Source organism: Porites lutea, chromosome 1 (genome assembly GCF_958299795.1).
Source record: "Porites lutea chromosome 1, jaPorLute2.1, whole genome shotgun sequence".
Classification (NCBI taxonomy): domain Eukaryota; kingdom Metazoa; phylum Cnidaria; class Anthozoa; order Scleractinia; family Poritidae; genus Porites; species Porites lutea.
The window spans coordinates 25,903,225-25,915,823 of NC_133201.1; the positions used below are offsets into that span (position 1 = coordinate 25,903,225).

General features: G+C 39.5%; 1 protein-coding gene across 1 annotated transcript in view; it reads right to left on the reverse strand.

Moving 5' to 3' along the window:
* Positions 1–374: 374 nt before the first annotated feature.
* Positions 375–12,599, reverse strand: part of LOC140926866 (basement membrane-specific heparan sulfate proteoglycan core protein-like) — an 87,583-nt gene continuing 75,358 nt past the window's right edge. The window contains 15 exon segments of the mRNA XM_073376550.1: positions 375–542; positions 944–1,053; positions 1,317–1,400; positions 2,013–2,062; positions 2,364–2,439; positions 2,635–2,713; positions 3,400–3,446; positions 3,889–4,621; positions 5,320–5,583; positions 9,090–9,382; positions 10,251–10,452; positions 10,767–11,027; positions 11,493–11,759; positions 12,169–12,356; positions 12,358–12,418. Coding sequence (XP_073232651.1) covers positions 379–542; positions 944–1,053; positions 1,317–1,400; positions 2,013–2,062; positions 2,364–2,439; positions 2,635–2,713; positions 3,400–3,446; positions 3,889–4,621; positions 5,320–5,583; positions 9,090–9,382; positions 10,251–10,452; positions 10,767–11,027; positions 11,493–11,759; positions 12,169–12,356; positions 12,358–12,418 — 2,879 coding nt within the window. The 3' untranslated portion in view covers positions 375–378.

Sequence of the window (12,599 nt, forward strand, 5' to 3'; positions counted from 1 at the left end):
GCTTTTTAAACAGTCGAGGCCTAGAGGAAAACAATAGTAGCTGATTTCAACAGATCAGATGCAAAGCCAGACTGGTTATCTAATTGATTTCTTTTGGTAAAAAAGGACAATAACTGTCCAGGATATTCTTTACTTTTGTGGGCAGGAATAACTCCTTTTTAACTGACTCTTCTTCGCACAGTTCCACATTTCTCTTTTCTTTCTTTCCGTCAACAGTTGCTTAACTTTAATTTAAAGTGTAACCACGCAACAAAAATGCGCTAGTTATTAAGTATTCCAATGTGAAAGTACGATAAACGATTGTTTGCTTAAGAGCTGTGTGGTCTCTGGAGCTTAATTCTCATTTCTCACGGCAACTAGCCTCTCTTGAATGTCTTTTCATGGCCCCTCCTCATCGCTGTCGCACGGTAGGACATTCCAGCCGCGAATAGCGTCACCCTGGAGGTCAATGCCTCTGCCCTTGAAAAATATATTCTTTATACAACCACTAAAACCAGTATTAAACTTCCCATGTGTCATTTTTGCGATATTTTCACCGCCTCCTATTGGAAATAAAAGGAAAAAACATAAAGATAATACAGGCTATAAATCGAATCTAGCTCATTCTCTCCTGTTCGAATGGAAAATAAAAACTTCTACATTATTAAACATCCTGAACACTGACAAGGGAGGTAGACTTTTAGATAATTTTCTAAAGGACTATCCACAACCCAGTTTGCTTGCTAAGTATGAGCACTGGTACGAGCACTGCACCGCTATCGCAGAGGTCAGGGGTCGAATACGGGAATTCAGGCTTTCTTTTTGCAACTGAGTTGTGTATTGATGATCTTGTCTGCATTTGTCTCCTCGTCCCGCAGTTCAAATATATGAAATCCATATATTTCCGACTGCCCACTCTGATCGTAAGGATGACTGATAAGATAAGGATATACATTGCACTTACCCATAAATATGTTATAACCTTGGTTAATATTCAGCCCTTTGCTTCCCTCAGCCGAGGTGCCATTTACGTGATCATAATTATCAACTTTAAGGGAACCCTCACTGAAACTCCTACAAAATTAAAACGACAAAAGTCACTAATCTAATAATTAAAATAACTTATAAATGACGTCACGCAGTCAGTGCTGCCTTATATTATATAGAAGTCGAAATCAATAATTGATTAAATTTTATTCATGGTTGACGGTCGGGGGGTTATTCTCGGGCCCTTCCTTGTTCCTCAATGTAACGCATCTAGAATACGGAGATCTAGGAACTATTATTTCAAGATGGTAGTTGAAAAAGTTTGTTACATAGTTGAAAAAGTTTGTTACCTGTAAACCTTGATGGAGTGCCATTGGCTATCGTTGACTGGAGAGAGGGATTGTAGTACAGCGGGCCCAGAACCGAGTTCAAATCTACGAAAGACATAACTGATTTGTTAACATGATTGTAAAGTATCCTTAGGGTAGGGGCCGATATATTTAGCTCCTGGTTATTTGCAGTGGCAGATCCGGGGAGGGGCCCGGGGGCCCGTCCCCTTATTTTTTTTTATGTAGATCAGTGATCAAGGATTAATGTGTAATAAATTTAACCGAGGATGCGCTTCATTCAATTTCGTAGTTAACTACTTTTAAGCAGTGTTTTTCCCAAATTCTCAGCAAAATCATCAATATGAGAAAAAAGACGCGAAGACGCAAAGCAATACAATTTTTTTAGCCTCGGTTGACGTGCGTCACTCAAAAACGCTTTTGCTTAATCTCCCTATTATTTTATCGCCCCCGGATGTTAAGTGGGTTATGTGATCCATCAGTATTGTCTATGCTTTTTTTAGTGCATTACATATTTCAGAGGCAATTCTAGTGACATTCAGACGCGTCAGAGTCTTATATGCGACCATTAGCAACCCTTAACTTTTGGCATTTTTGGTGGTCACGCACATGTATGGGTGTTTTTACTCTGAAAGCAAAGAATACCAAATTTTAGAAAGAGACCAGTTGATGGGCCGTCAAGAGTTCTAAAATAATTACCTGAACTCCAGAAATCCGTCTCTTAATCCGATTGCAAAGTGGTCTCTTCTCTGGAAGGAACAAGAAGAAATTTTTTTTTATACGGACACCTAATTGATCCAGGTGAAAACATGAGGTATCTATTTATGTTGCTTGATCCCTTACAGATCAAGGGAACTGTTCGTAGTGCAAGGGGCCTGTGAGTGTGAAATAGGCAAAGAGATACGGAAGTGTTTTGGAAAAAGGTAACTAAGAAAAAGCTCAGAACTGAATGTGGCAAAGTAGATGGATGTCTTTTCTGGTCATCTGATTATCAGGCATGAGTTATAAACAATCTCTGTTGGCTGAAATCATTACAACACTCTAATTTACCTCTCCTTGCCATAGGATTACACCATTTTGAGCTTCAGTTTTCATCTGAAGTGACATATAGTCAGGTGTTGTCGATCTGTAAAAAAAAATGGACGCATGCATGCTCAAAGCCGTAAACATTGCACTGTGGATTATAAGGTATTTCGGCTATAAAATACAAGGATTGAAATAAATTGGGCGCTCATTTTCTATTATAGCAGTCGTAAAACTCTCCTGATGGTGAGAAATGTTCTCTCAGAAGGTTCACTGAACACCAAAGAAAAAAGCTCACCTCGGTCCTCGCATGGTCGATGATGGGAATTCCAAGAAACCGTCACCACTGAACAACGCATTTTTTCCAAACTGGACAGCTACAACGAAACAACCAATCAGCAAGAGTCACTGGAGTCGACTCAACTATACGTTGCCTCATGCAAGCTATTTTAAAGACCTTTGCACCGAAAAAGTTAAAGTAAACCCAACTAAACTAAGGTTCCTTTAGTACTTAAAATCTATTGCCAGTGTGGGTGTGTGTGTGTTTTTTTTTTGCAGGGGTTGTCGTGAAAGAATTCTTCTGCAACTATGAAAACTTACACTTATGTAGTTTAGAGAGTGTGACACCCGATAGAATTCACTGTTCTATACGTGTGGCCTCTTAAACGTCCCCAATTAATTAGAGACAACTTTTCAGCCCGAAGTAGACTCGAGAAGAGAACCAACAACAAAGTCAATCCACTGTATGGCGCTAGAATCGAACCCAGTCTATATCAGTGGAAGGCGTTTACTTTTACCATTTACACCACCGGTAGTTCCCCTTCCGGTTTTAAAAGGCCACCAAGACTTCCCAAGTGTGGCCTCCGGGGTATAGTAAGAAACACTCTACCGATGCTGATGGCTCCAGCATGGGGAGGTCACCTGTATCCGCACACAAAGACTATGTGCCTTAAGATCCCTTACATTGAAAAGTTTATACTGCCACAACATCAGTTACTGACAAATTTGAAACTTGACGCGTTAGGAAGCTATTTCATAAGGCAAAACTTCTGAAAGTACTTACTTCTATTACACCTTCTGCCTCCATATCCGAGTGGGCAGTTGCATAACCTGTAACACAGTAAATCACGTTTTAGGCTCAGGATTTCTGAAGCTCTCTTTAGGTTTGCGAACTGCTTTTATCACGTCATAAAATTAAGTATTGTTTGTATTCTAAGTATTCAAAGACTTTCTGTCCATCATAGTAAATATATAGTCAACTCCCTTTATTTCGGACACCCTCCAACGAATTACTGTCCTTAATCGCGAGAGATCGTCATTTGAGGTCCGAGAAAAAACTTCTTTACAAATATATCACTATTTATATTTAGATTGACTATAGTATCAACGCTAACGCAGAAAATATTGGACAGACTAGACGAACTTATCAATAGCAGCGACACCGGAGGGAATTAATAGCTACACCTCATTAAAACAAGCTGCGGGTTGACTGTAGTGGAGTGCATTGTTCTTATGTTTGGAAAAATAAAAAATAAATAAATATATAAGTAACCTGTCAGATGACGATAATTCAACTCCGCCATTTACACATGTGTTACTCTTCAAAGGATCGGCCAGTGTAAACTCACACTTTTGTCCAGTATATCCAGGAGCACAGGAACAGAAAAAGCCCGTTTTTCCAACCGGGATGCAAGTGGCACTATTCAAACATGGTTTTAATTCACAAGGCAAAAGGCATTCTGTGCATTGTTTGATACCGCGCATGTCAAGATTGGACTTGAGCAGGTTTATTTCCCTACCGTCTACTGATAGTTCGGATATACAACCAAAGAGACCGGAGCTAACGCCAACTTTACTAGTGTGGAATGTCGTGAAGTTTTTCACTCCACCTATGAACAAGTCTAACAAAAGATTTAATCCACGTGAACAACACGGGGAGGAGCCTTTCACTGGGGGATCGTCATCCAAAACCAACAAGCTGTCTCTCAGTTGTCTTTCTATTATTACAGTGTGCCAGAATCCTACGGAAATGTTTCTGGCGCTGCGTAAAATACCAGTACCACTTCCCATATTGAACCTGAACTCAACTCGCCCTCCGTTAATGGCAAGGGAAATGAAGTCACCGCGACCAGGGAATATCATCTGACCATTGTATAGTAGAAGCATATTGCCTGATGTAAGTGCGAGGAATGTGATGGAGAACTTTAGTTGCACAACTGCACCTTCGATTCCTGGTAACGACATGTATGAGTCGCCCTCGAACATGGGAGTGTCTATTGGCCTTCCTACAGAGATGAATACTGTCATCAGTTTCCTTTTTAGAACACCAAATGACATAAAAGACCAAAAAAAACAACCAGAAAAGTCCAAGAGACGTTTCTTTAACTAAGTACTCTTCACTTGATTTCTATCATACACCTCACCCTGGGGCTGCTCAAGTGACAGAGGCGTTTTATAGCGACATTCTTCGGTCTGGTATTTCAAGTAGCAGCGACTATAACCAGACCTTCAGGTAACTGGGGGCGCTGCTTATTCAAACCCTTCAAATAGGGAGGGGGGGGGGGGGGGGCACTATCGAAAATGACCTTAAAATGAGGCGCTGGCAAGCTATCATCCCCGAGCTCCCTCCTCCCTCGATCCGGCACTTTTAACATATAAATCACTGAACAAAAAAATGAATTTGCACCAACATGATCCTTGCAAATATATAGCAAATTTGTAAAAACTGGAGAAGTAAATATGGGGCAAGGATGGTAAATGTCATTTGCATACCAAAAACAGGGGGAGGGCGGCTGAAAATCCATGTTTTCGTCCAGTGAATCAAACAATAAAGTACGGTCTTTCGCCCATACCAACTGATGCAAACCAGTTAAAACGTATTTCATACATCCTATTCAAACAGGAAAAAAATTGGAATTATACCAAAGCTCATGTTTTGACATCAGATCGTAAAGGACTCAGGGCCTTTTGGTCAACAACAAACCTTCCTCACACCTCTCCCCAGTGTAACCAGCAGGACAGATGCATCTAAAACCATCATTGCCGATATTTTCACAACGTCCCTCATTGCAAACGCCAGGTGAACACTTGTTACCAGCGTCATCACAGGTCCTTCCTGAGTAACCAGGCCTGCAAGTACAAATAAATCCCCAGTCTCCAGCGACCTCTGTGCACGTGCCGCCGTTCTTGCAAGGCCTTGTTTGACAGACTTCACAATCATCCAAACCCACGCTTTTAATAGGGTCACCTGAAATTTTTTTCAAGAGGTATTTAAAGGGTTATGTCACGCTATTTTCTATTTTTTAAAAACTTATGAAGTGTCTGCGTATCAATTGAATTCCAAAAATAGTTTTCCCTTTTTTTTTCACAAATCATGTAACAAATCATCATGGTTATCGTTCCGTGGTGGAATTTCTTTGAAACCTTCTTCATTATTTTACAGAAGCATTTTGTGTATAGGTCAAGACCCTAAGTAATGACTTCAGCACAAAGTTGACATAAAACAATAATATCCTTGTGACAAAATCCATTTAAGTATTGTGTTTTGGCAAGAGAAGGAAGAAGATAAAATCTAATTATAAAATTTGGTAATTAAGCAACACCGAAAGGCTCCAAAAATAGCTTCCACGTGAAACAGGCCCTATTCTCATTCAAGTTCGTCAATACTGCCCTTGACAAGCGCATACACTTTCAATAAGAGCTGGCTCCTTTAGAAGTCGAAGAAACAGAAAGAAACATGCTCATGTTCTATAGACATGACTCAATCTACTAATGTCAATTAGACCATGGTGAATCATTTCCCCTTTGTAAAGGTTATGCATAAAAAAATTAGCGTATAGACAGTTCAAAGAGTTCAAATAAAAGGGTTAGTTTCCAGAACTTTAGTGTTGCGTCGGTAACAGAAAGAAATGGTGGTTTTGGTCCAATCAGTTGCTAAAGACAATTTACCTTCAGAACAGAAACCAAAAGCAGACTTTCAAGGTAAAACCGAATTGAAGAATTTGTATGAATTGTTTTCCCCTTGTCAAAAAAGCACCCTTACTCTCCCCTTCGGACACTCTGTTTGTTTCTTCGACTCCTGTGCAAAATTCAAATCGGTCAAATCTCCTCGAAAACTAGTTTCCAGAAATTTTAAACTTTGAAAACCTTTATCCAACTACCATTCGTTTTGTCCGTACGAAAATTTCTCAAAATAATCAAAGGAGACAATACATGTACCTGTGTTCCTGATTTTAAGGTCCCTATTTTTGATACCAACCATTTTTGTAATGGAATGTAAAAGAAACAATTATAGCGGAGCTCTGGCGCGCGAAGCGCACCTGCGGAGCACCATTGGTAAGTAAATCTACCCATCCGAGAAAATTTGGTAATCACGTGACCGTACACCGCCCGCAGCCCGCCCGCACGTCCGTCCGCACCACAGGAAAACCAATGTTCAATGTTCAACACTTTCTAGCTAGTTTGGTAGCACAGGCAGACTGATATTGCATACATATTGTACATCAATGTTGTGATCAACAGCTGTCAAAACAGGGTATCTGCTGACCAGTATCACCTGACCGTATCGCGGGCTCAGGTGTCGACCCATCGAGGTCGAGTATCTTTTTGGAATTATCCGCTGACAAGTTACTAGTTTTCAAATGATCGCAGGTTCAAGTTTGATTTTTTTTAATTCATATGAAATATGTTTTGTTTTATATGTGTCGCACAATTAAAATTTTGATTTCAAACGGACCTCGGAAGCTAAAATTCAGCCAGTTTTTAAGGGCAGGGATGACATGCCAGTTGCTTCGGACTTTTCTCACCAAGGTCACGCGTTGGTCACGCTCTACGTCCAATTTTTATGCTTTGATTGGTCAAAATTTGACAGGTGAGTTCATGCGGAAAATTTATGCAGCATCTTGAAACTTGTTTACTTTGACAGCTGAAACTGACAGAGTTTTGTGTCAACTTGTGATGTTTTTAACTGTCTTTCTCCGCTGAATCTACAAAATGAAATTCTTCTGCTACCAAGAGTCTTCTGTTATTCATAGCTAGTTTGTTTATTGGGTTTTTGGTTGAGAAATACGTGGCTTGTCAAAGTCGGAAATCCGATTTCGGATGGCATCGTTTTCGTTTTTCACCTTGCTTGATGCGTAAGAGGGTTGAAAAGTCTGAAGCGATTCTGGCCTTACTTGATAGTTTTCAGAGCATCTAGAATGGTAAGCCTGAGTAATTATTGTATTTGATGTTTGTTTTTTATATCTAATTTAATGAAGTCAGGCGTAGTTTATGCGGCTATTTAGTTTATGCACGTTTGTAAGATTTGAGACAATGATCGATCTGACCGAGTATCAGGTTTGATTATAAGCTTATAGAACTTTAAAAAGCCTTTAGACATTTTGTCACTGCAAATAGAAAGAAAACGTTCCAAAGAATATTTAGTTATAATTCTGGCTGTAAAAGAAAGCTTTGAGCCATTTAAATTTTCCTGCCTCGAGTTCATCTTTGAAAAAAGCAAACGCCGGGAAGCAGGCTTAAAACATAAACAAGGATTTTAAAAGACACTTTTGACTTGTCTTCGTGAATGAAAATTGTTGTCTCTGTATATGTTTCACCGAATTATTATCCTTTTATTGATTGTTAGTAGTCTCTTTACAATTTTAATCGCTGTGCCGTTTGTTTTCAGTCGCTCACGAACATCGCTTGCAGGAGTAGTCAAAATGCCGCGTGTATCAAACGCTTCGAAACGCTTTTGAAGATTACACATACTGTAGTTATAAAACCGTTAAATAAAGAAATAAACATTATAAATTTTTTATCATGTTAAAGCGTATAACTCTATTAATCTTGATTTAAACAGTCGACTTTGGCGCTTGTCAAAAGTGAGAACCGGCAAGCCGTATAGGTGATTTTAGAAATTTTTTTAACGGTTTCGACCCACGTGTGCCTCGATCGACCTGAATGTTGAATGAGTACAATTTGTATTGCAAAATTGTGATCTGTCCGAGGTCTGTATGATAAAAACAGTGCCTCATGGTACTGTTTCACCTCAGATGATGTATAAAAAGTATAAAAGGTTGGTTTACACGTCCCCAGACTTGTTAGCAAGATTTTGTAAAATAAATTGTAAACTTGTCGAACGCAGAAAATTGGGCCTGATTTGTTCTCCGAGAATTTGTTTTCCAGGCCTTATACTACTACATCAGAAATTTCTGCAATTTGACTGGCTTAGAGCAGTGGTATTTCAGCTTAATTTGAAATACCTACATGTGAAAATTACAAACCTTTTGTGGGTAGTAGTATAAGCAAATAATAGCATATTTTGTACGTGATATTTGGTATAAATACCACTCGAGATATTTCAAAATTGTCTCAAATTTCACTCGCCTAAGGGCTCGTGAAATTACATATAACAGTTTTGAAATATCACTCGTGGTATTTATGCCAAATATCACTACAAATCACGCTATTACTTATACTAATCTACTGTGATCAAGAGACATTTTTATGGCTCTTGAATGTGATCAAAGATGATTGCTATTTTTTGGGTGTACATATAAGGCTATCAATTCGATGTAACATTAAGTTCACTCTTAGCTTGGACTGTTTGCAAATTATTTTTCTCTAAAATCACTTAGCTTTCCCTCAAAAGTCACATGAATGTGCTCTAAAGTTAACTGATTTGTAAAATACAATTGCAAGTTTATTGTTTAATTCGAGTTAATAGGAGCTTCACTTTTAGCCCTGGCTAAATCTATATATTATTCTTACCAAAATTTACAACTTTCCCGTCGATAGCCAAGTAGCTTAAACAGCCAATAAATCCTGACTTGAATCCCGCCAAAGAGCTTATTGATAAGAAGTCAAGGACTCCTCCCACGTGCAAATCCTGATTCAAATTTAGACCTGTACTACTCCCCTTAGAAATTCCTGTTACAGGTGGCTCCCCATCTACGGTGAGATTTCCTTCCTTCCTGTTACGTGATAAGACGACTCTGTGCCACTCATACAGGCTCAATGGTTGCCGGCTTCGAATGATTGCAGGCTCAAAGCCAAGGTTGAATCTAAATACGGATTATTTAGTTTGTTTCAGATTCTTTTCTTACGTTACCATACCCCCCAAAAAGAAAAAAATATATCAACCAAGGATAAAACTGGATTATAACATGTGCATCACAGTTAGATTAAGATCAAGATGACATGCACAGCCACTACAACGTGGATATAGCCCATTTTGAAAAAAAAAACATCGTAAGATACTCTCTAATGTGCCGGCCCAGCTTCACCAGGGAGGAGATATTTAAGTATACTTTGTTAGACTGGGAGAACGGAGCCCAGAGTATATGTGAGAAGCTTGCGCTGAAGCGGAGTCCTTTTTCTTCAATCTGTACCCACGGAAAATGGCTACACGTTTATATTACACTTGTAAAAATTGGCCATAGGATTATAAGTCCCCCTCACATACAATCTACAAGTAAACTACCCCATCTTATAATGGTGTGTTCGTGCTAAGTATGTTGATACATATGACATGATGCAGTTCTTGGAATAAGTCACTGGAACAGTCAGAGTGTATGATGCACCCCCCTACGAGAACTTAAAGTGTTGTATTAAATGGAAGCTCCGTTTTAAGGCTTGGCTAAATGTATGCAATACGACTGCAGCCAAGGTGGAATATGATAGACTTGGTTAGTAAAACGATAGTTTGGTTACCTTGCTGTTTCAGGGTTTTACAGAAACAAAATAAGTTGGGATCCTTTTTTTGCATTAGTTTTCAAACGACCTCGAAAAAAAGATTTGTGTGTAACCAAAGGCTTTATGGAAAAAATAGCTTGCGAGGGCAGACTCCTGCTAGAGCTAAGCCTCACAGGACTACGGGCGGGGATCAAGAAGGATGCTCTTCGTCCCTGTTTGTGAATACAACCCCATTACCTAAATTCAGCAAATCTGTCTGACATTCCAAATGAAATGAAGTCTCCAACAGAGCCATTTGTTAGCTGATCGTTGTACAGAATCAGTCCATCCGCCATCTCCGGTATGAACACAGTTTCAACCGTGAAATTAAGTGGCTCGTCTGTTAATGTCTGTACACTGAGGTAGGACAGAGGTTCCTGTGTAAATCGTGGAACGGTCACTAAGAAGAGATATAGAAAAGGTAGTGATACAAATGGTTGGTGACCATTACGTTATGGTTAGATTAAATATCATAACAGAGGTGTCTTCTTGTCATTGACGCGAAGTGAACTTAGCAGAAACTCCCCAAACTAACCCTCATCATGACCGCAAGAACATTCGTAGCTTTTCGCTTTGGAATTGCATCAGGTAAAATGTATAGGAGGAAAGGCACTGGAAAAGTTTTGCACCAAAACTCGTCAAAATCAAGACATGAAACAAGGAGAGAGGTTAAAGTAAAATTACTTCCAAAGAGCCTACCCTTCAATACCTTACCTTTAATTTCTAAAATTCCACTTCTATTAGCCGATCCTTCAACATTTTTGGCTTCACAATTGTAACTCCCAGCATCCTTTTGAGTCACATTAGCAATCTTTAGAACTCCTCTTTGCACTGTACTGCTGACTGGAAGCGATCCGTTAACTTTCCGCCATGTTAGGTCTGGGGACGGGGAGCCGCTAGCGATGCAAGTGAATTGCACGGTCTCACCAGTCTTCACACGTGACTTCTGTGGAGTAACCATAACCTTGGGGGCCTCTAAGGGTCAATAGAGTACAGTCTTGCCATTCGAGTTAATAACAAAATGTTTAATAGTAACATCGTCAATAAAACTGCATGATCTTTGCAGATGGATATTAGTTGTAACCGTAGGGTTGGGGTGGTTGGGGGGTAGTGCCAAAAAATCCAATCGGATAAGGTCATTTTGGTTTACGCAGTAAGATTTAAAGCAGGCTTATGTTTTCACGCCTTCCTCACTTGGTCTGACACGAGGACACGCAATCGCCAGCTTTCGCTATTTTATCCTGTCTTATTATCGTGGCTTATCAACTCGGTTGACAAACCAGTGAACCATTCCTATTCCCCAAAAATGTGAATGTCTTTGCAATTGACGGTCAAATATTTCAAGCGTTTTTTAGCTTTACTTGCATTAGCTTTAATTTCTTTTGCAGACCAGTAACCGTGAAAGGTAACAGCAGAAAAGAACAAACAATAAACACCAACCTTGCACAAAGATGGCTACTTCAGATTGCACAGAGCCCACTCTGTTAGTGACTTCGCACCTATATACACCACCATAGGCAAGCCGCGCGTGCGGGAAAATCAGCTGTCCTCCTTTTGAAATGAGTCCCTCGGGCAACAGACCATCGACGCGGGTCCATTGTATTTCTGGTTGTGGAGTTCCATTCGCAATGCATTCTAGAGTCAAATTCTTTCCTACTGAAACTGTTTTGACGGAGGTTCCACCTGTTATAACCACACTGGGTAGATCTAAAAAGGATATGATTACATGGCTACTCATACGAATGATTTAATGATAGTGATAATGATAATGATTATGATACTGATACAATGACAAAAACGATAAAGATAACAATAGTAATAATTACAGCAGCAACAACAACAACAACAATAATAATAATAATGATAACAATAACAGTTGGATAAACTCAAGGGTATAGCATAATATAATTACAGTGCAATGAATTGGCTCGACATTTGAAAAAGATTTATGGACATTAATTTTTGGTTATGATATAATTAAGCACTGTACTTTGAGAATATGGGGTCGTCAACCAGACCAATGAACTTAGGCATGATAAGGGGAAATGAGCATAAAAAGGGGATCGAGATGAACAGAAAGTGACTTCTTTTTCTTCAAAGCGAAGCTCTAACAAACCTTCGACAGTGAGTTCTATAGATGTTGTAGAAGTTCCAGCAGCATTTTTTGCTGTGCAGATGTATCGACCATTATCGTCACTGATAACTCCTGTAAGACTCAAGACACCAGCTGAGTGTCGTACGGGAATGTCGCGCCCCTCTTTTGACCAGGAGATCACCGGGTCGGGTATGCCAGTCGCGTTGCAGTGTAACATTGGATTTATGCGCGGCTTCAAAAGATCTAGGCCAGGCCACCACTTTTGGTGCAGCTGAGATATAAGAACGAAAGTCAGTCAAAAAGCCAGGACAAATTGAACATGGGATGAAATTGAAAATTGACTAGCTTGTTGATCAGCACTGAATAATCAACATAATCGATATGCAAAGAGCAACAAGACTGGAACGTATATTTCAAAGACACTTTCAGTGCCATCACAAAAAACATCATTT